This window comes from Cnephaeus nilssonii (assembly GCF_951640355.1).
Source record: "Cnephaeus nilssonii genome assembly, chromosome: 13".
In the NCBI taxonomy this organism is placed as follows: domain Eukaryota; kingdom Metazoa; phylum Chordata; class Mammalia; order Chiroptera; family Vespertilionidae; genus Cnephaeus; species Cnephaeus nilssonii.
Genome location: NC_137084.1, coordinates 30,156,017 through 30,180,347, shown reverse-complemented (window position 1 = coordinate 30,180,347; position 24,331 = coordinate 30,156,017). Strand labels below are relative to the sequence as shown.

Here is a 24,331-nt window from a genome sequence, read left to right as displayed (position 1 = left end):
ATATTTATGGCCTCACCGGACAACCTTCCAATTGTACCCTGGATCCACTTCCCAGTTTGTTCTATTTGGAATTATTTAGGCAGCAGAGCCGTGCCCTTCTTCCCCTGCCTACATCCTCCTCATCATCCAACTGCTTTCTTTTACCCAGAATTGCAAAAGAAAATAAACATTTTGGCTCCCTCTGGCAACAAAACCTTGAATCATTTTCTCATCACTTCTCCAGATGAGAGACTTGGAGGGGAGACAAGAAAAAAAATTTTTTTCAATTAATTTCCATTTGTTTCAAGTCTGAGTAAACTCTGGGCACACAGTAACCAGGATGATATGATTATGGAAACTATTAATCTCTCATCAAAGAAGAGCCAACTCGTGGTTACGGAGCAGTTGGCACGTTCCTCCAAAGGGCTTGTGCAGCACGACCCTCCAGGTTTCCTCAGGGGACACAAGTGCTCAGGGTGCAATCTGGGCAATTTCTAAAAGATAAAATAATCCTTGAGTGCTTTGTGAGTTGTTGTAGAAAACTTTATTCTAAAGAAATATGTCCAAATAGAATGGAAGAGAGAAATCAAAGATTTTCAGATGACTCAAGGCTCATCTAAAAAGGTAAAATGTGGATCTTTAAAGACCAGAGATCACTTGATGTGGGCAACAAGCAAACGGGTGCATTTAGAGCAAGAAGTTTCCAAATTGCTTTACTCCTGTCATCCCACTCCTCCAAAAAAAAAAAAAAAATGCTTTAAATACTGAATACTATAATCATAAAAATTGAAATAACTTCTAGAAGTTATTTAGGACAAACAGGAGAGCTGCCTGATTTGTCCAAACCTAAAACACACATGAAAAGAAGTTAAAGAATTCAATTTAGGGACTTTGTTCAGGGTCCACATCATCAGATTTTTCTACAAATCGTAACAGAATACAGACTTCTCCATGACAGGAAGTTAAAGGACTTAGGTTTCCTCCAGGAGAAATGCTTGCTGACTGACCAGGTGACTGCTTGCTCCTGGGTACACGTAGGAAAAGTCCAACATCAATTGCATTTTGAAGAAAGCACACTCATGGATTTATAAAGGCAACCAGCCTCCCCAAGCACAGTCCCAAAAAGAGTGAATTTCCAGAGATGCCAAATGGAATGGGATCAACAAACACCATTCAAAGCAAAACTACATGCTCCCACGTTGATTAAGTGGCTTATAATAAATTGCATTCTCTGAAATTATGGACTATGAGAAATATACATCCCCCACCCACCCACCCACCTTGCTTTCACTCTTTCCTGGAAGCAAGCTCATATTTCAGGAAGTCAAACTCCTCCAGGAGAATACAGAAAGCCTCTTCATCCTTTCTTCCCATAATCCCATTGTTGCACTCTGCATGCCCAAAGGTCCTGACGTCAATTCTATGAAAGGACTGTTTCCCAAAAACGGTTCAATTTCTAATGTAATCATACAAACCCTGATTTGTAAGAAAAACTCAAAGTCATTATAAACAGATCCCATGATGTCAAAGGAAAAACAGCTAGAGTTTAATAAGCAGCCTTCTTTTATTACAATAGGCTTGACGTCATTATTTACTATTTCCAACACTAAAACACAAAGCCATGTGCTACACTGTGAACCAGTATGAAAAGGGTATGTGGACTTTGCTGAGTTTAATATCCTCTTATTGACAATAGATAGAAGATCTGAACAAGGACTGGGAACAGGAAATGATTTTAGTGGTTTCATTACAGTAACAGAGAAAAGCATTTCCAATGACAGGGATTGACAGATGGTCTGGTAAGGCTTCACTTCTAAACAGCCTGCAGGGCAACAAGCCCAATATTGATATAAGCTCAGTGTATAATTAATGAGGTGTCCTAGTGAGCAGAAAAGTTTTCATAAATATATGCTGTAGCCTTAGCAGTGGAACACAGAAAGCTGGTGTTTAAAAGTTAATCTAAAACCATTTCATTAGGAGAGAGCGCTTGTGATCTTGGTTCCCAGCATGTCATCAGTTTGGCTCAAATAAATTCTTTAAAAAAATAACAACACAAAAAAAACCATATATATTTTTATTGATTTCAGAGAGGAAGGGAGAGGGAGAGAGAGATAGAAACATCAATGATGAGAGAGAATCCTTGATTGGTTGCCTCCTGCACACTCCAAACTGGGGATCGAGCCCGAAACCTGGGTATGTGCCCTGACCAGGAATTGAATTGTGACCTCCCAGTTCATAGGTCAATGCTCAACCACTGAGCCACTCCGGCCAGGCTCAAATAAATTCTTATACATTTAAAAAAAAATAAAAACCATTTCAAAAGGAAAGGTATTTAGAGGCAGCCAGCAAGAGGTATACATACAGTAAGACTGTAGCTAAAGAGCTCTAATGTTCTAAGTAAAAATCATATTTGCAATGAAGTACCATGTGTGGTATATCTTCATTTAATTCATCTATATTGAAAAATAAATGTGGTTGTAGAATTTCCAGATTATTGAGACTTTTCAGATCTCATTCAAGGAAACCTAAAATGCTTTGTAATATACAGGTGGGTCAAAAGTAGATTTATAGTTATGAGTACTCAAAACAGAGTTTATTCTTGTATTATTATTTATAAATTATTATATTATTTTCCATAGTTCAACTGTAAATCTATTTTTGCCCCGCCTGTTTTTTGAAATCATAAAGTGTAATGCATTCAGCTTTGTTCTTTTTGTTCAAATTGCATTGGCTATTTGGAGTCTTTTATGGTGCCACATGAATTTTAGGATTGTTTTCTTTCTATTTCTATTTTCAAAATGCCACTGGGATTTTGATGGGGATTGTATTGAATCTGTAGATTACTTTGGGTAGTATGAATATTTTAATAATATTAATTCTTCCAATTCATTATCTTGGGATGTCTTTCCATTTATTTGTGCCTCCCTTAATTCCCTTTGTCAGTGTTTTGCAGTTTTTAGTGTTTAAGTCTTTCACCTCCTTGGTTAAGCTTATTTGTAAGCATTTCATTTTATTATAGCTACTAGAGGCCCAGTGCACAAATTCTTGCACAGGTGATCAAGGCCCATCCGGGGGCTGGCCAGTGATCCAGGCCCATTGGGGGGCCAGCCAGCCAGGGGGAGGGGCATAGGAGGTTGGCTATGGGAGCACATTGACCACCAGGGGGCAGCTCCTGCATTGAGCGTCTGCCTCCTAGTGGTCAGTGCACATCATAGCGACTGGTCAACCAGTCATTCTGGTCGTTTAGTCATAACAGTCGCTTAGGCTTTTATATATACAGATTATAAATGGGATTGTTTTAAAACAGACATAGACTAATGGAATAGAACAGAGAGCCAAGAAATAAACCCACACACAGTCAACTGATCGTCAACAAAGATAGCCCCTTTGCCTTTCTCCTTTTCCCTCCCTGAATATGGATGAAAGGACCAGAGATCTCGTATAGTCCCCTTAACCACAAGACAATAATATGAACACACAGGTCTACATGGCAGAACACCTGGACGTGAAAGGAGCTAGGGTCCCTAAGCCACCATATCAGGTCTGGACTACCTACCTCTGGACTTCTTATTGCATAATGCATAAAAGCTATTATAGTATGGTTTTCTATTGGTGCAGAATATTCTTGTAGTGGACACAAATATAAAATTCTCACATAAAAATCAAATTAAGAGTTACAGAAAAAAATCCTCACCAACTTTTCAAATATTCTTGAAAAAAAAAAAAAAAAAAAAAACCTCAATCACAAGCTTGTATTTTTGTTTTCTTTACCTGAAGATAACAAATACCACATAACCAATACCCCAAAAAAAGGGGGCAAGGGTGGCAAGGGTGTTTGATGGTGATGAAACTCCAGATTCCAATACTAAACAAAAGTGAGATAAGGCTGGGGGAGGGAGAAGTGCATGAGTGTAATACCAGACAATTATGGTCTTATACAGGCTTTATCTAATACTTCCTATACATAAATTTCAACTCAGTAACAAAAATAAAGTTTACTTCTTGGGCAGAGGGAATTACAATTCAGTTTTTAAGTCTGAACCTTTAAACTTGGGAAGCTTTCTTCTAGGTCACCAGCAAGGGTCTTATCAACTTCATAAAGGATTTTAAGAAAGTCTTCCACCTGTGAGTCAAACAAAAGAATCAAATAAACATAAGTAAAGGAAAAGGTGAATTAAGATATTGATTACTGACCATAAAAATGCTCTGCCTGTGATTTTTAAATAGCCCAGAGGAAAAGAAATGATGATATACTCCCAGTGACAATAATAATACTTCTTGAAACATCAATGAAGTGACTAGACCTTACTATTTTGTTTTACTCTTAAACTAGTATTTATCTTCCCACTGATTCCCCTTTAGGGTCCATTAATAAAGATTTATTTCCATCTTCCTTCCTGCCTTGTCCCTTCACTCTCACATTTTCATATTTCACTTTCCTAAAAAAAGTTCCTATCTTGAAATTGCATCTAAGGAAAGCAAGCAAATGTGATGTAATTCAGAGAACCAGAAAAATCTACTGACTGTACCTATCTAAGAACCTTATTTTTGATTAATATATATACTATCTACTTTCTAACAGAAAAGAATACTGTAAATTCAGTGTTGATTCCTTTCTCTTAAAACCTGAACTACTCCCATGAATTATCCAGCAGTCATCTGTCTGGCAAAGGCAGTAAGTCATGTGAATTGTATGCATTATCTTTTTTGACAATGGCCTCAAAAATCAAGTAATCCTCTGAAACTCAGTCACCTATACATTTACTCACACTCACCACAGGGCTATAGAAAGGAAGAAGGTTTTGAAATGCACAGGAACACTTCTGCTTGCTTAACTGGCCCTCCTTTAGTCCCTTAGTCACAGTCTCCTAAAACAAAACAAAAAGAAAGGAAAATTTCTAAAGCTGTATCTGGTGAATAAATACAAATCCATTTACACAATTCTCCACTGATCCTACAGGCATTTCAAATGTCCCAAACTGAACCCAGTATCATTCCTCCCTGTGTAACCCAAACACGTGCTCCATTGCAGTCCTTATTTTAGTGAAGGCTACCACCACATACCCACCTACCCTACTACACACACCAAAAACCTGGAATACAGCCAGGACTTTTCCTCCTCCTCTGCTGCTGACCCCTTCCCTTGAGTGTTCATTCTATTAATAATCTGTTATCCTACACCTCCTCTCCACTCACACTTCCATTGTTTAGATAGGCTCTCATTTCTCAGATTCTTCTTTTTTTTTTTTTTTTTTTTTTGGAGTATACATATATTTATTATTTTGATTGGGTAATGGTATCATAGATGTATACATAGGCTAACGTTTTTCAAATTGCACTCTTCAAGTATGTGTAGTTTACTGTATGCCAATTATAGAAGCATAGAACAGACTGATGAATCTCAGAGGGAAAGTAGGCGTGGAAAGAGATTAACCAAAGAATTTATATGCATATACGCATACCCATGGACACAGACAATAGTGTAGTGAAGACCTAGGGTAGGGGCGTGAGGGTAGAGAGGGGACAATTAAGGGGGGACAGAGGAGAACATCTGTAATATTTTCAACAATAAAGATAAAATTTTAAAATAATAGAAATAAAAATTACTAATGTACCAGATTATTCTTGAAGACTACAGTCACAAAAGCCTTTTGCTTGGTCTCCGGGTCTCCAGCCTCAACTGTCTATAATCTTCTCTCTCTTGCTTTGGGAGTAATCTTTCTAAACAGATCTTATCACTTGATGCTTTTAAAAAAATCTTTAGTAGTTCCCCAGTTTCCTCAAGATTAAGTCCAAACTCCATTAAGTATGACATGTAAGAACTTTCATGTCACATCCTGCTTTAGTCTCAGCCCACCTTTCTCCTATATTTCTACCACTTAAAAATTAAGAAACATTATGTCCCTCTCTCCAAAAACACAAAAGGAACAGCAAACAATGGGGAAAATACTTGCAATGAATATTCAGAAGATACAGTATTACCCATGGAATTCCATGCAAATAAAACTAATAAATTTATAAAGCAGGAAACACAACCAATATACAAATATATGTCAAGATATTCAAACTCACTAATAATAAAAAATGCCAATCAAAATAAGGTACAATTTAATCACGTCTTGAATTTTACTTGACATAAAATTATACCCAATAATAAGGATCAAGTAAAATCAACATTTTCACATGTCAAAAGCCTTTTCAAAAAATGTAGCCATTATGCCTCAGTCATCTTCACATTTATAATGTCAAACCTAGTAAGCTAACTTCTGAAAACATAGGCTAAGGTAAAACAAATCACCAGAATAACAGAAACTTGTCTTGATAAATATTCTTGAAAAAATTTCAATGAATATGAATATACAGTCTATAGTTATGTTCATATATTTTTATCCTAAAACTAGAGGCCCGATGCACGAAATTCGTGCAAGAGTAGGCCTTCCTTCCCCTGGCTGCTGGCACCGGCTTCCCTCCGGCACCTGGAATCCGGGCTTCGCTCTGGCCACCGGCACCCGGGACCTGGGCTTCCCTCGCAGAGGGATGCCCTGCCCACCTGCTGCAGTCCACCGGTCGGTGGCCTGAGCCTCCCTCTTTGGGGCAATTGTGGAGCCCCCCAATTGATCACCCCACCAGCCTGTGGCCTGGGCCTCCCTCTGCAGGGTGATCATGGGGCGATGGCTGGGCCCCCAACCAATCACATTGCACCAGCCTTGGTTGGCCTGGTGCCAGTGGGTGTCATAGCGTGGTCCCGGATGGTCATTCCGCTGTTCAGTTGATTTGCATATTATGCTTTTATTATATAGGATATATGGACAATAAGGATATACTCAAAGGAAGAATAAGCTAATAAACCTGAACATACTTAGGAAAACTATTCCTTAAAAAAAGTTTATAATCAATTTTATAAATAGATTTTTTGGCAAATTAGGTATTAAACTGGCTCAGTAAAAAGTCTTTCAGTGAACTGATCTAGTCAGGAGAAATGCTTATAATGTAATGTTAAGTGAAAACTGTATATGTGGGTTATAAATATGTGAAAAACATATACATATATAAAAATATACCAAACCACATCAGCTGCTGGTTTAAAACTATAAGCTTATGGTGACAAGTTCTTTCTTTCTCCATTTTGCCAAAAATAATAACAGTAATAATAAAGTTGGGAACATTAAGCAATTCACACTTTCTTTTGCTGAAGAAACCATTAATACTTCTTTCTTACCTTTGTTAATACCTGAAAAATATTAGAAAGAAATTCACACGAAATATCCTTTAAGATTTCCAAGTGGAAATCATCTTGGGTTAAATCAGACTTTTTAGTTTCTTCTGTGTTAGACTCTGCCGAATTCTCTGGTTTCTTCTGACAATGTTCCACATTTTGTAAGACACGAATCAGGCTGTCTATTAGAGAAAGATCTACTGTACAAACAAATCAAGAAGCATGAAATTAGCCAGTTAAGTTTGGTTATTCACTCATCACTCATTCATTCATGCTGAATACCTATTAGTGCTAGCGATGGTACTTTAGGTACTACAGTTATAGTGCCACACAAGATCATCAAAGCCTCAGCCTTCAAGAGACTTATATTTTTATACTCTCAAATATGCAAATGAATAAAGCAGTTCATTTCAGATGTTGGTTAAGTTCTATGAAGAAAATTAAAGGGGAATATAATAAAGCAGCTGGCAGGAGAGGCTCTCTGAAGAGGTGGCACCCAGTTGAGAACGAAAGGATAAGATCAATGCAAAGAGCCCAGAAAAATATTTCAAGCAGAGGGAACAAGTGCAAAAGCCCCAAACAGGAAATGTCATGGAAGGTCTGAAAAACTAAAAGAAGGCCAGTGACTTACACTGTATGAGCAAGGAAGGCACAAGATGAGTTTAGAAAGCTGGGCAAGCCCGGCTGGTGTTGCTCAGTGGTTAAGCATCGACCTATGAACCAGAGATCACAGTTCCATTCCCTGTAAGGACACATGTTTTGGGCTGGATCCCCAGTAGGGGGCGTGCAGGAGGCAGCCGATCGATAATTCTCTTTCATCACTGATGTTTCTATCTCTCTCTCCCTCTCTGAAATCAATAAAAAAAAATTTTTTTTAAACCTATATCCTCAAGTAAGGATTTTTTTAAAAAAAGGGAGAAAGAAACCAAACGAACAACACAAACCTGGGCTTTAAAATCTGACAGAATTTAATTTAGTGCACTAAAATGATACTTGCCTTTTTCTACCTTTAGATACTTCTGTTCAACCTGTGAAGCATAGATGGCAGACAATACTGAAAAAACAGAGGCCAGCACTGTTTTCTGTTCTTGAAGTATGATGGGTGGATCATCAGACTGGCAGAATTCATGGCAGACTAGGTCAAAAAGTAAATTCCAAGTGTCTTTTCCAGTATCGGGACACTGTACTTAATAAAAATGATAAAGAAAGTAGTACTTTAAAAACAGAAAACAATTAAATGAGTAGATATAATGCTTCCCCATATAACATCTTACCAATTGCTTGAATTCCATCATCTACTGTAGTAAGTAGCTGTAAGATGTGCATGTAAACATCCAGTCCTTCCAGATTTTCAGAACTAAATGTAAAAAGCAAAAGCACTGAATCAACAACTTTACTGTCTATAGGACTGCAATTGTTCATCCATTCATTCAGCAAATACTCATCACTCTGTACTAGTTACTCTCCAAGGTGTTAAAGATAAAATAGGGAACAGGACAAAATCTCTGTACTCACCAGAGCTTACTACATTCTAATGGGGAAATCAGTAAAAAAAAACAAATATTCTGTAATATAATCAACATGAACAAGACAAGAAGAAACATTATTTTTCACCTTGTCCCATGAAAACATCAATGCAGAAACCTGAGAGGTGATACTTTATCATTCTGGTTTACTTGAATAATCAGGAGGGGGGTAAATAACAGACTTTCATAGAGTGAATGTAAGGTCCACTACACCAAGCATTAACAATAATGAAGTTCTTAAAACTTCATAGGATTATCCTAGCTCCTTCGCTCAGAATACTAAAACCATGTTATGTATAATTTTTGTGTTCAACAGCTTGGATTCCTAGAAACTCACAATCCTAGTTCTTCAACCAAACAATTATGTAAAAAGATAGTAAACAATTAAAAGATGATCTAGCAAATATTTAAGTACCTACTGTTTTCAGGTATTATGTTAGGGGCTGGGAAAACAGAGATATATAAAACAGTTTCTATCTTCATGAGGTTTACAGTCTAAAAGGAAAGAAGATAAAGGGGCAATAGCAAAGCAATAAGAATGTAATTCTAGAGGAAGTCCAAGGTATTAGAGCAGTGGTTCTCAACCTTTCTAATGCCGCGACCCTTTAATACAGTTCCTCATGTTGTGGTGACCCCCAACCATTAAACTATTTTCGTTGCTACTTCCTAACTGTAATTTTGCTACTGTTAATGAATCGTAATGTAAATATCTGTGTTTTCTGATGGTCTTAGGCTCTACAGGTTGAGAACCGCTAATGTAGAGCCTAAGACCATCGGAAAACACAGATATTTACATTACGATTCATTAACAGTAGCAAAATTACAGTTATGAAGTAGCAACGAAAATAGTTTTATGGTTGGGGTCACCACAACATGAGGAACTGTATTAAAGGGTCGCGGCATTAGAAAGGTTGAGAACCACTGTATTAGAGGAACACATAGCAAAAAAACTTCATTTACTTTGGAGAATCAGGAAAGGTATCTTAAGAGAAATAGTGTTGACACAGACACCTGAAGGGGCAAAGAAATGTTTGAGGTAGTGGAGACATAGTGTGCAAAAGCCTGGAGTTAAGAGAGCTTGGCTCAGTTGAAGAAATAAAGGAAATTTCATATGGTTGAAACCCAGAATACAAAGAATAAGTATGGAGAAGCACTATACAAGAACTTGTAAGTCAAACTTTTTAAAATTTTGAACCTTTTCCTAAGAAAGGCAACTGAAGCGTTTGAAGCACGAAGGTGGGATGATCACTACAGTGTGCTCTACAGTCTAGGCTTGCAAGGAGCAAGCCTCAAAGCAGGGAGCTCAGTTTAGAGAATGTTGCAGTTGTCCAGGTGAGAGACAGTGGCCTGCTGGTGGCACGGATGGGATCCCAGAAAAAGTCAGGAACAAGGCTTGGAGGTTGAGTGGCCATGGGAAAAGAGTGGGATGGGGAAGAATTGGCAACAGCTTCCACATTCTTCCCTGTTATCCAAATGGGATAATGATTATACCATTTACAGAGATTGAGAATAATGAAGAAGATTTGGGGGAAATGATGAATTTAATTCTCATTTGTATAAAGGTCATAAAATTAATAGGCTTTAATGTGGGTTATTAAGCACGAAGAATGCACAACTGACCACTAAACAGATCAATTCATAAATTAATTTTCTAGTCACTAACAATAAACAGTTTCAATAACCTACAAGACCTAGTAATCACTCTTGGGAAGATTCCAAAAGCCAGTCACTTATCCAAGACTGGCATATATATACAAGAAGCAAGAAAACAAATATCTGACATTAGCTGAAGAAGTTGTTAAATGTCCAATAGAAAATAAAGCACAAGAAAATCTTATCTATTTGATTTATATTACACAAAATTGCACAAGATTTTAAGACACTAAAGATAAGTAATGCTAACAATAGCCTATAGCTAATTAGTATTAGAACAGGTACTTTGTAACCATTAATAATTCTTGCACAGACCAAACATACTTTCACCACAAATACTAGTAGTAAATCAAGCCTGACAAAGATCAGCTATGTGCTATTCATCCTGTCGGAAAGAAATTAAGATGACTTATTATCTAAGGATACTTCTAGCAACTAGATTTTCCCAGAATATTTTGTACAAAAGAGCTCACCTACCGTACTTGTTTGGCAGCTTCAAGCACACAGGGCACAATTCTAAACACTCGTTGCTCTTCAGAATCTTCCTGGGGTTGGTCCTGAGGCTGAATGGCCCCATTTCTAATCCATTCCAACATTAGCTTCTCATCCAAATCAAAGAGCTTGTCTACAACCTCCCCCACCTTCACCAGCAAGTCAACTGCAGAGAAAAAAAGATATTGAAATGAGAAACAAAATTTTAAAAGCAGTAACGTTAATCAAAATTCCTAAAACTATTTGAACAACGCCAATTTTGCCAAAGCATTACTTATTCCAAGAGCAGTAAGTTAGCCTCCTTTGCTTGGGATTTTAAGAAGAAGTTTTATGCCCTGACTGGGTAGTTCAGTTGGTCAGAGTGTGTAATCCAGATACCCTAAGGTGGTCGGTTTGATCTCTGGTCAGGACACATACAAGAATCAACCAATGAATGCATAAATAAGTAGAACAACAAGTCTATGTTTATCTCTCTCTCACACCCCACCCCTTTTCATTCTCTCTAAAATCAATGAATAAAAATTTTAAAAGAAGAAATTTTGTATCTTTTTTTAAATAATTTTTTTCAATTACAGTTGACATACAATCATTAGTTTCAGGTGTACAACATAGTGACTGATATTTATCTTACAAAGTGATTATCCTGATAAATCTAGTATCCATCTAACATTATATAAAAAATTTTATATCTTGAGTTGAAATACTTTCTCACCTAACACTTAGCCTTTAGATGACCTCCAGAAATAGTTACCTGGTTTCCTAACAAAAAATAATCAAAAATTTTTTCTAGCTCTGGCTGGTTTGGTTCGCTGATTAGAGAATCAGCTGATGGATTGAAGGGTCGCAGGATTGATTCCTAGTCAAGGGCACGTACCTCGTACCTTGGTTACAGGTTCCCCCGCCCCAGTATGGGTACATGTGAGAGGCAAACAATTGATGTGTCTCTCTCACTTCGATGTTTCTCTCTTTCTCTCTCTTCCCCTCCTCCCTCCCTTCCACTCTCTCTAGAAATCCATGGAAAAAAATCCTCAGATGAGGATTAAAACAAAAAGATTTGTTTTTTTTAAATATTTTTCTATATTACATGGTGACTTACCATTTGTTGAACTTGACATGATGAAGCAAATGCTATCATAAATAGCTGGATGTTCCTGGATTCTTTCAACCCAGACACTGGCCACTTCTGTCTGGGAAAGGCATGTAAGCAACAATCTACAGGACAAATAAATGTGAGCTTAATATCTACCTTTCAAAAACAGTAAAGGAAATTTAAGAATAAAGAGTTAACTCTACTAGACTCCCTTCTGGGTGAGTACATAAAATCCATACAAAGAGGAAAACATACCTGCTTGTTTCCAGCAAAGTAGGAGGGTCTGAATCATACAAACACTGCAATAATACCTGGCTACAAAAACAAAATAGTTAAACCAATATGCATTAATTCTCTCATTTTAAATATCAAAGTAGTTTTCATTTAACTTTTTAATAAAATGTTTTAATTGTGAAATATAGCATATGAATGTAACAGCCTGTGATAAAATCTGCACTTAATGAGTAAATACAAAGCAGAAAACAGAACAGTGCTGCCTCTCCACAGCCCATGTGCCCATTCCAAATCACAATTCTTTCCCATTAGAAATGACTACTATCCTGACTTTCCAGCAGTCATTTATTTGCTTTACTCTATATTTTATTATTTACTATATGTTGGTTTTAAACTTTATATGAAAGAAATTATATTGCATGCATTTTTGTTTTAGTTTAGATATACAAATAAGACACTTAATCATGTGTTTAAGATCTACCCATGTTGTTCCTGAAGCTACTGTTTTTTGATTCATTGCTGCAGAACATTCCATGGTATGAATATAACACAATGTATTTTTCTAGCCTATTACTAATGGACACTTGGGTTAATTCCAATTTGTGGTTATTTCAAGCAATGCTCCTACAATACTTTTTATATGAGCATCCTGATGTATGTGTACACGGTTCCTCTTACCATGTATCTGCTAGTGGCATTGCTGGGTCACAATATATGCCTACCTACCAACTTGACTAGATAATGCCCAACTGTTCCAAAGTAGTTGCACAAATTCATACCCTGTCATCAATGTAAACTGTTGCAGAATAATTTTAAGATAAGCATTTATTGAATTTATAAAACTTAACATTCCTCATTCTCAGATTTTTATAGGGACCACTAGAGACCAAGCACAGTCCTGAGTCATCTAGTCCATGAATGATTATCAATTACTGAGGAATAAAGGCTAGGATCTGAAGTCCCTCCACATCGAGAAGAGGTAATCAACCACCTCCGTTATAGCACTCGAATCCCATAATAAACCCTTACAGCCCTAACTGGCAATACCGCCCAAGCCAGATTTCTAAACTATTGTGGGCACAAATTTATTTGAGATTCTGATTAACAACCATGAAGCCTTTGCCTAGAATATGAATTCACTCACAAAATTTAGCATATATTTCCAGGGCTAGAAATGTATGTTCTCAAACCTCTTAAAGTAACCAGGGTTTCCACCATTAAAAAACCCTCTACCCCAAACATTCCTGCCTGGAAAAGACAACCACCTCCAAGCACAGTACAAAAGCCTTTGAATCACAGAGGCAATCCTGTGTGTTCTGGTCTGTTGAAGTCAGAGTTCTCAGGGTAACTCTATCAACAAGTCTAGTTTATCAGATTCTCTGAGCCTTTGGGGTCCCTGAGCCTAAACTGTTTTGGACTCTGATCAGGTACCCCATGTCTAAGCTCTGATTCACTGGTTCTTATCCTATCTGATTTACCACCTGCTGATGATACAGGTCCCTTTCCTATGGATAAAAATCTTGACTCAATGACCATAAATAGTGTGAAAGCTCCTAGCTACCATCAAAACACAATGAGCCCAACCGGCGTGGCTCAGGGATTGAGTGTCAACCTAGGAACCAGGAGTTTATGGTTCAATTCCTGGTCAGGATACATGCCCAGGTTGTGGGCTCGATTCCCAGTAGGGGGCGTGCAGGAGGCAACCAATCAATGATTCTCTCTTATCATTGATGTTTCTTTACTCTCTCTCCCTCTTCCTTCCTCTCTGAAATCAATAAAAATATATTTTAAAAAACATACACACAATGACGTTTCTGGAGAGTGTTCATCAAGAGAAAGGAAGTATTACATTTCATAATATTTTCCCATCTCTCCTAAGTATCAGGAGTTCCTTAGGGATGGGAAATACAAATCTATTTTTTTAAACATACTTATTATGTAGTAAAACTTACCCAAGATTTTTATCACTGCTGATGGACACACATATCTCCTGGAAACAGGCCATATTACCTAAAATTCCCACACAGATTTCCTGTCAAATCAAATTTCACATGTCACAATAGTTCTAAGTTGACAGACACATAAAAGAATAAACACTTGAAGAAAAACTTTCATTGAACCTTAGGAAATAGAACAGGAGGGAGCATATCGAAGTATATTGCCCGCACCCCAATCTTAACAAGCTCAGACTATCTGGGAAGGGATGGGAGACATGAGAAGAAGATGAAAGGCAGGCAGAAGTTATGGAAGAAAAAAATCTTATGGATAAACTGAATCTTAAATGATTGGTAGGATTTATTTTTCTTTAAATATATTTTTATTGATTTCAGAGAGAGAGGAAGGGAGAGGGGTAGAGAGATAGAAACATCAATAAAAGAGAAACATTGATCGGCTGCCTCCTACTGGGGATAAAGCCCACAATGTGGGAATGTGCCCTCACCAGGAATTGAACCAGTGACCTCTTGGTTCATGGGCCACACCGGCTGGGCGATTGGTAGGATTTAGATATGCAAATAAGAAAGACATTTAAACAAGGGGCAAAGTATCAGGAAAGGCAAAAAGGGAATAATGTACATGGCTAATACAGTGGACAGTAAGGAAAGCAGTCTGGCTGTTGCATAAAGTGAGAGAACAGCATGAGATAAATACAGCAGGTAAAAAGGATCAGGACTAAGGGTCCTGAATGCCAAGAAGAGTTTAGATTTAATTTAGGGGTTATGTGGAGCCATGAAATCTTCAAGGAGGGGACAACATACTGCAACGATATTTAAGGAAGATGACTCTGGCAGCAAAATGCATACTGACAGTGAGAAAAACTTTAAAAAACTCAGTAATAATAACTAATGTTATTTGGCACTTACTATGCCCAGGCACTACACTAAGCACTTTCTATGTATTGTCTATATATATAAAAGCCTAAGCGACCGGATGACCGGCCGGTAGCTATGATGCTCACTGACCACTAGGGGGCAGACACTCAATGCAGGAGCTGCCCTTGGTGGTCAGTATGCTCCCACAGTGGGAGGACCACTCAGCTGACCAACGGGCGCCAGAGCCAGGCTCATGGCTGGCGAGCGCAGCTGCAGCGGCGCAAGCCTCTCCTGTGAACCCTCCCCCTGCGCGCTTCTCCCCCATCCAGACTGGGACCCAGATCGGACTTGCATCCAGACTGACTGGGCCCAAGCCCACAGCCACTTCTCCAGCACTGCGTGAGGAGCAAGGCTACAATGACGAGCGGAGGCTGAGCAGTCATGGGCGTGCCAGTATCGCCCTAGGACTGGTGCGCAGAGACCACAGTGGAGTGGCAGCGAGCCTACTTAGTGGCAGCGGCAGGCGCAGTGGGGCCAGGATGAGCAGGAGCGGCAAGGTGCCCGTCCCTGGCTCGAGCTCCTCCTCAGCCACCTGCTGCTTCATGCACTACTTCATGCTGTGCGGGATCGATGCAGACAGCGGGCTGGAGCCCAACGAGCTGGTGGGTAAGGCCGAGCTGCAGTGGCCCAGAGGTCCACTGATCCCCGCAGGCCAGGCTGAGGGATCCCACCGGTGCACAAATCCGTGCACTGGGCCTCTAGTTTCATATAATAATTTATCAGGTAGGTATTATTATTCTCCCCATTTTTGGATGAGGAAACTAAAGCACAGAGTATTTAAACAACTTGCCCAAGGTCTCCAACTAGAAAATAGCAGAGACCCAGAGCCTGAGCATTTGAACACTATACCATCCTGTATCTCAGTAATCAAGGTGCAAGAAGATGAGGGTGGTAATGGCAGGCATGGAAAGGGATAAAGCTGAGAAAGATTCAAGGTGAAAGCAAAATAATTTGACAGGAGGCAAGGGGAGAAAGAAGTTGAACATGACTCCTAGGTTTCAAGTTGCTTCATTTCTCCAGTTGGAGAGATTGGTACCCATTGACAGGAAAATTGGAAAAGAGAGTGTAGGCAAAGACACAATGAATTCAGCTAGGGTAGAGTTTCCAAACTTGCTGGAACATAAAAATTACAGAGTGTGTTAAAAATACAGATTTCCGAGTCTCATTTCAGAACTGTTCAATCAAAATCTCTAGAGCAGGGTCTGGGAAGCAATTGTTTACCAAGTATACTATGTGATTTTTATGATCAGATATGTATGATAATCATTGTGTTAAGATATATGAAATTTTGGATTGGAGAATGCAGCATGCAAGTATAGAATGAATGCCTGAAAAAAGTTGGAGATATAGCACCAGAAATCAGAAGGGAGGTCATAGCTTTGGTCCCACAAGCACAGATTTGCAACTTAAAGGTGTAAAGAATGGATGAGTTCACTAAAGAAATCAGTATTTTAAAAATGAAGGATCTGGGTCTACATCTTAAATTATTATTTTTTAAATATATTTTATTGATTTTTTTACAGAGAGGAAGGGAGAGGGATAGAGAGTTAGAAACATCGATCAGCTGCCTCCTGTACACCCCCGACTGGGGATGTGCCCACAATCAAGGTACATGCCCTTGACCAGAATCAAACCTTGGACCCTTCAGTCCGCAGGCCGATGCTCTATCCACTGAGCCAAACCGGTTAGGGCTGGGTCTACATCTTAGAAGGAGTCCACACTTAGCATATAGGAAGAAAAAAAAAAGCCAATAAAAGAGACAGGGAAGTGACTGAAGAGGTCAGACATTAGGAGAGTAGGTAGCACCAAAACCATAGGAGTGAAGAATTTCAATAAAATGTGGGTGATCAAGTGTTGGTAAAGCTAAAGATTTGGAACAGAAAGGAAACATATACATTTCTTTACAAACTAAAGAGGGAATAACTGAACTTCCAGTCAAAGACCAAGTTTCTCAGTCTTGGCTGCTCATTGGAACGAATCACCTGGGATAGAACTTTAAAAGCTGCCTGAAGCTTCACACTTAGAGACTCTGTTTAACTGATCTGGGTATGGCCCAACTCAGGATTTTATTTTTTTAAATCCTCACTAGAGGATATTTTTTCCATTGATTTTTTTTAGAGAGAGTAAAAAGGAGAGAGGATGTGAGAGAAACACATCAGCTGGTTGTCTCCTGCATGGGGCTGGAGATTGAACCTGCTACCCAGGTATGTGCCCTTGAATGGGAATGAAACTCGTGACCCTTTGGTCTGCAGGCTGACACTCTAAACACTGAGCAAAACAGTTCAGGGGCAGGCTCAGGATTTTTAAAAGCTACTTAGGGCAAAGCGTCTTAAAATGTGGGCCTTGGTCCAGAGCAGTAGAATCACTTGGGTATTGGTTCAAAATCCTTGATCCTACCCCAACCTACTGGATCAGAAACTTGGGGGTGTGCCCAGTAATCAGTGATCCTGGGCTATGTTGAAGTTTGAGAGTCGCCATCCTCGGTGATTCTAACGTGTGGCCAAGTGGCTTACAGACATGTATAATGATATGACTAATTCCTGAAACGTGCCATTCCTGACATGTTTATTTTCTTTAAGTACTAATCATGAATCAATGTATTTAGTTAGAAAAATATAGGAGGAAATCATATAACTGTCAAGTCTTTATTTATACGTATAAAACCCTAAGTGACCAGTCGACCATTCGACCATTTAACGGGTCATGATAATGCGCACTGACCACCAGGGGTCAGACGCTCAACGCAGGAGCTCTCCCCTGGTGGTCAGTGCACTCCCACAGTGGGAGCATTGCTCAGCTCACTCAGCTGACCAATGGGCACCAGACTCCGGGCTCACAGCTGGCGAGCGCACTGCGGCGGTGTGGGCCTCTCCTGCCTCCGCAGCAGCACTACCAAGCAGCAGCAGTGGCAGGTGCTCTGGGGCCGGGATGAGCAGGAGTGGGAGCAGCGTGGCACCCGGCCCAGGCTCAGGCTCCTCCTCCTCCCCAGCCTCCTTCTGTTTCACATGCTACTACATCCCTCGGGGGATGTTGGACTGCCAGTTTCGGCCTGATCCCGGTTTCAGCCTGATCCCGGGGATCGGGCTAAAACTGGCAGTCCAACATCCCCTGAGGGTTCCCAGGTTGTGAGAGGGCACAGGCCAGGCTGAGGGACCCCACCAGTACAGCACTGTATTAAATAAAATTTTAATTCAACATTCAATTTGTAAAAACTTGCTATAAAATTCTCCACTTCATAATTTCAAAGGGAGAAAGAAAGAGATACAATAAGTACAGTGGTTATACTGAATGGCAGGCTAGGCTCAAACCCCAACTCTATTCTTTCCTAATTGTAAGACCTTAGACAAATTTCTTAAGCTGAGACCTAATTCTTTTATTTATAAAGCAGAGATAAATGCCTGCCGCACAGAGTAGTAAAACCAAATATTCAGTTAATAATAGCAGTTATTCATAATTATAATCACTTAATAGACATTAGCCACCTACAATATGCATAACACATAGCAACCTAAATGGCACTAAAGCAAAATACATTGCACAGAACATAAAGAGTAAATGAGCAGTACAGGTAATTATTTGGGAGTTTATTATCAGCGATGGCCACTGAGAGCTTACTTAGTTGGGAAATGTTGGAAGAAAAGTATCATCTTGGATAATAGATGTGAATATGAGAGGGGATGGAAGGCATACAAAGGGAGGCACCGAGATGGTGATGATCACAGTAAGCTGCTGAGATGAGCAGACAGGCCTTGCTAAATTAGGAGGAAATCTGAAGGGTAGATTTTATGCTAGAAAGATGAATTAGATTCAGGTTATGGAAAGTCTTGAATAACAGGCTGAGTTCAGAATGAAGGTTTTTAAGCAATGGAGGATTTTATGAATAAAAAAGAGCAATAAACAGAAATGGGAGGTCCAGGCACTGTTCCCTGTCCTGCCACATATTAGCAGCATAACTTCAGTTATGCTTACCTGAAAGTATTGATAAATAGCACATTACCTAGTACCTGGTAATGTTCAATAAGCATTTGCAACTGATTTGTAGCCAGTAAGAAAATTAAAGTGAGAAAAATTAAAGACTGTCCAGCATTATCTGTTATTGCTCCAAAGAGGAGGCCATAAAAGTGTACATACTTACTCTTAATCGAGGACATTTGGATTTGGCCAATACCCCCATAAATATGTCAGGAGCATTAAATTCTTGGAGAAATAAAGCCACATCCTGAAAATAAAAATGATTATTAACATGGATGCTGAATGTTCCTCTTTAAACCCATAGCTGAGGCAACCGTAAAAAATTTTAATTCCATATATACCTACTTTCAGGCACAAGAAAAAGTTAGGAACTGTGTCAACAGATAAAAGTAATGTTAGAAAGTCTTTGTGGTAGCTGGTCCCAAGGCAATGGAACAATTCCATAAACAAATCTAAAGTACTTGTGATATTCCAGAGGGTTGTCCTCTTTTTCTGCCTTGAATATATTAACATTAATGATCTTCCTACACACCAGGCATTCTCATTCATTCAAACACATTTCCTGATTGCCAGGTATCATGCTAGAAGCTGGGAATAAAGAAAAAGTAATGCTCTTAATTTCTGTCTTCTAAGAGCTAAAAAACACAATAGGGGAAACAGGTGAAAACTCCTACTGGGTTATGTCCAAAATCAGAACTTGTGCTTTCAAAATCTTCAACAGAAAAAAATTCTGATCACAGTATAACTGCAGCAGCTTCACACTTCCTTCCTAGAGAGTTTGCCCTGTCCACGGCACCTAATGGGACACACTACACAGGTAAAGAAACCTGGAGTGAACATGTGACCCCATTTTGTTAGAAATGTGGGCCCCAAAACTAAATCAGTTTGCTAAAATTAGAGAAGACCTAAATAAATGTAAAGATATAACTTGTTCATGGTTAAGAAACTCATTATCGGTAACTTACCAATTCTTCCCCTAAATGATCTATTAATTCAAGTCAATCTCAGATTCTAAAATTAATATGGAAATACAAAGGGCCAATGACAACCAAAACAACTTTGACAAAGAACAAAGATGGAGGATTAACACTACCTGATTTCAAGATTTATTATATTAGTCGTCAAAATTATGTGGGATTGGCGTAAAAATAGACAAATAGATCAATGGAAAAGAAAAGAATCCAAAAACAGATTCACATATATATGTACAAACAACTAATTTTTAACAACGATGTAAAGGCAATTCAGTGGGAAAAGGACAGTCTTTAAAACAAATGAGCTAGAACAAGTGGATACCCACATGCAAAAAAAAAAAAAAAAAAAAACTTCCATCCATACCTTGCATCATACTCAAAAATTAACTCAAAATGGATCATAGATTTATAAATAAAACCTAAAATTATAACACTTTTAAGAAAAAAATAAGAAAACAATGCAATTTTTAAATGGGCAAAAGATTCAAACAGGCATTGCACCAAAAAAGATAAGACTGCAAATAAGCACATGAAAATACATTCAACATTATTAGTAACTAGAGGCCCAATGTACGAAATTCGTGCAAGAGTAGGCCTTCCTTCCCCTGGCTGCCAACATGGGCTTCCCTCACAGCCCCTGCTTCGTCTGGAAGGTTGTCTGGAAGGAGGTCCGGTCTAATTAGCATATTACACTTTTATTATTATAGATTAAGGAAATCCAAGTTGCAATTATAATGGGAATCACCACACACTTATTAGAATGGCTAAAATTAAAAAGAGTGACCATACCAAGTTGGATGAGGAGAAAGTAGAACTGTAATAGTATCACATACTGTTTATCTACACTAATAAAAGAGTAAGATGCAAATTGACCATACCTTCACAATGCCCACCAGCCAATCAGGAATATGCAAATTAACCCAACAAAGATGGTGGGTTAATTTGCATACCCAGGAGCCAAACGGCTGGGCGGGATGCTTGCGTGGTCACCATGGTGGCAATGACACAGGCGCACTGCCCCAGCCACTCCGGGGCTCTGGGCAGCGTGGGAAGGTGGAAAGGCGGCTCCAGGCCAAGCAAAAAGGCGGCTCTGGCCAGAGCGAAGGCGGTGCTGGCAGCCAGGGGAAGGAAGTCCCATTCTTGCACGAATCTTCATGCATCGGGCCTCTAGTGTTAATTTAAAATGTAAAAAACATTTTGGGGAAAAAATATGACCATTTAAAAAATATATATATTTATATTGATTTCAGAAAGGGAGAGGGATAGATAGATAGAAACACCAATGAGGGATAAACATCGAGCACACAACCTAGACCCTGACTGGGAATCAAACAAGTGACCTCTTGGTTCATGGGCCGACACTCAACCACTGAGCCATAGCAGCTAGGGCTGTGCAGTTTTTGTTCATCAATTATGCCTCAAGTATATTTTGTGTTAATTATACCTCAATAAAGCTGTTTTAAAAAAATGGCTAAAGACAATGAATAGCCGTTAACAATTTTTAAGACAGAAAAATTTAATTAGATTGTGTTTTAGGAAAAAGATAACTTGGGTGGCAATGTGGAAGTGAAGGGAAGTGAAAGACAGAAGGGAAGGGAAAGAGACTAAAACAGGATTTTAATCAGAAATCTATTGCAAAGACCCAGTAATAAAATGAGAGCTTATGTGAGTCGATCTCTTTCATCTTTTCTCCTACCTGTAAAGTAAGAGTACTACCTGTATCACAAGGTTATTGTGAACAACAGATGGAATTATATACATGAAAGTGCTTGAGTTACAGAGTACAATACAAATGTTAAAGTATTATTGCAATTATATACATGTAATTCCTTCTTGTCCCTTTCTTCTAATTTAATCGTGGCACATCAATGGTTTCCTAACTCCTACCCTGCTCTCAAATACGAGGTCAGTGTTCTCTTTAGGTATATAAGTATCAGAACCTTCCTGGCTACAAGAGTTCTGGCCTTCATAAAAACTATATACAGGGTGTCCAAAAAAAAATGTATACACACTTTAACAGCTGATAGCTCAATTTTGAAAATAAACTGTATTTTAATAAACACTATCTTTATAATTACTCAAAGTGTATGTATACATTTTTTGGGGTATCCTATATTTGGCACAAACCTAAAAGACAAACCTGTAGCATTTATAGCTCCTGGAACCTCATTCCCTGTACCACATACAGGAGTGATTTCAGACACTAAAGTCTTTCCCCAGAGATTTAAAGACCAACCTTTAAGAAAAAAATCACCCAATGGTCTTTCACTTTCATTTCCTACCCCGTACCTCATCCATTGACATATCCCATACTCTGCAAATCTCATTCTCCATTTCTTCATCAAGCTCCATCTGCTGCTCTTCATCATCTGAGCTGGATTTGGTGTTTTCAGGGCTAACCATCTTCAGAAACACAAAAGAAAAAAAATGAATGAAGGCTGTTCACAGCACTCCTCAAATAATATTTTCCCATGATCATTTAGAAGTCACAAAGATACTACCCTCAAAGTGTTTTCTCTTGCAAAAACCTCTTAAAAAATCAGTATCTTACGTAGATCTATTCATTTAACATTCATAGAGTAAATACTGTTGCTAGGCACTGGGGTAGAAATATAAAGATGAGTACGATTTAATCCCTTGCTTTCAAGAAGTTTTGGGTATAGTGGGTAAAAGACGGGTAAACGGATCATCACAACAGAAAAGGCGAAGTGATTCAACTGAATTGTGGACAAAGAGTTGTGAGGGCAGCCTGGCTGGTGTGGCTCAGTGGTTGTGTCATCTACGAACCAGGAGGTCACAGTTCGATTCCCGTTCAGGGCACATGCCCAGGGTTGCGGGCTCCTGGGATGTGCAGGAGGCAGCCGATGGGTGATTCTCACTTATCATTGATGTTCCTATCTCTCTTTCTCGCTCCCCGCCTCTCTCTGAAATCAATAAAATATTTTTTTAATTAAAAAAACTTCTGAGGGCAGAAATGAGGGACCAATGACCCATGCCTGGGAGAAGTTAGGAAAAAGTTCTCTTAGGTGATATTTAAGCTAAATCTCTGAGGAAGATGAGGAGGAGGAAAGTAGGACAGTTCAGAGTTAAGGGCCTAGCATGTTTGGGGAATGGTGAGCAGTTTAGTGTCCTGAGCAGATGAGACTTGGAAAGGTTGCAAAGAGCCCTGGATTCCGAGCTAAAATATATGCATGCTTCTCCTGTGGGCAAAGGGAAGTATGAGGAGTTTTTATTTTCTTAAACATATTTTTATTGATTTCAGAGAGGAAGGGAGAGGGGGAGAGAGAGAGAGATAGAAACATCAATGATGAGAGAGAATCATTGATCGGGCTGCCTCCTGCACGCCCCACACTGGGAATCCAGCCAGAAACCCGGGCATGGGCCCTGACCTGGAACGCAACCCTGGCCGACATTCAACCACTGAGCAACACCGGCCGGGCTGTTTGTTTTTTAAAAGGAAGATTATTCTGGCAACTGTGTAGAGATGGACTGGAAAGGGCAGAGATTAGACGTAACACTCGGGGAAATGTAGGGAAGGAAAAGTTCACAACCTCCTATTAGCTAAACGCCAGGGTAAGCACCCGATGGCCATTATCGTCTTTAACCTACACAATGGCCCTATATTCAACAACACAGACACTACCATCCTACTGTGGAGAAACTGGGAAGGAAATCGAGGCTCTGAGCGCTCAGCAGCTTTGCCCAGAGTCACACGGCAAGTAGGTGATGAAGCCGCGCTTTTGACGTCAGAGCTCTGACTCCAAAACCAACACTGACTCTACTCCAACCAAAGCCCAGGAAATGGGTTATTAGCACCTAGACCTCGGAAACGACCGTGGAAAGGGGGAGCCAAACCCCGAGCGATGCATTTATTTGCATGACCACCTATTTTTGGAAAACTTGCGAGAGTAAAATATGTTCACCGCAAGCGCTCCGGCATTCCTGTCACTACGCCTCCTTCAGTGCCGAGGGGCCCGGGGGAGCCGCCAGGACGCGGGGCGCGGGGCCGCGCGCGCCAGGGGAGGGGTCGCCGTGGGGACCGCGGGCCCCGGTGGGAGGGGCGGCCGGACGCGGGGCCGGATGTGGGGGACGGAGGAGGGCCCACGCGAGGCGCGCGTTTCCACACCTGGATGAGCCCGCTGAGGACGCCGAAGAGCCAGTGCTTGCTGTACACCGTGCTCCCTATGCAGTCTCCCCCGGCGGCCACCTCCTCCTCGTCCTCGTCCCTGGGCGGCGGCGGCGGCGAGGGGTTACGGTCCATGATTTGGCCGCCACGGGTCTGCTGGGGCCGCGCCGGAAGCCGCCGGAGGAGGCGAGAGGCCGTC

At 39.8% G+C, this 24,331-nt stretch overlaps 1 protein-coding gene across 3 annotated transcripts; it reads right to left on the bottom strand.

Moving 5' to 3' along the window:
* Positions 1 to 1,564: 1,564 nt before the first annotated feature.
* Positions 1,565 to 24,303, bottom strand: SAAL1 (serum amyloid A like 1). 3 transcript variants are annotated; one of them, XM_079788321.1, is made up of 12 exons: positions 24,133 to 24,303; positions 22,296 to 22,409; positions 19,196 to 19,279; positions 14,143 to 14,222; positions 12,212 to 12,271; positions 11,963 to 12,078; positions 10,852 to 11,032; positions 8,470 to 8,552; positions 8,189 to 8,381; positions 7,199 to 7,373; positions 4,755 to 4,847; positions 1,565 to 4,102 (listed from the first exon to the last, which is right to left on the bottom strand). In XM_079788321.1, exons 1-12 carry the CDS (start codon positions 24,265 to 24,267, stop codon positions 4,010 to 4,012), a joined length of 1,407 nt encoding a protein of 468 aa, XP_079644447.1. In that variant the 5' UTR covers positions 24,268 to 24,303; the 3' UTR covers positions 1,565 to 4,009. The 3 variants fall into 3 exon arrangements, with proteins under 3 accessions (XP_079644447.1, XP_079644445.1, XP_079644446.1); XM_079788319.1 differs by having other exon boundaries at positions 7,199 to 7,395; positions 8,193 to 8,381; XM_079788320.1 differs by having other exon boundaries at positions 7,199 to 7,392; positions 8,193 to 8,381.
* Between the last annotated feature and the right edge of the window lie 28 nt (positions 24,304 to 24,331).

Coding starts and splice junctions, on each gene's coding strand:
- SAAL1 (XM_079788319.1), bottom strand. CDS start 24,267: ATGGACCGTAACCCCTCGCCGCCGCCGCCGCCCAGGGACGAGGACGAG. Junction 12,272..14,142: donor AGCAGTGATAAAAATCTTGG/GTAAGTTTTACT, acceptor TTGTTTTTGTAG/CCAGGTATTATTGCAGTGTT. Junction 11,033..11,962: donor CATGTCAAGTTCAACAAATG/GTAAGTCACCAT, acceptor TTTTCTCTGCAG/TTGACTTGCTGGTGAAGGTG.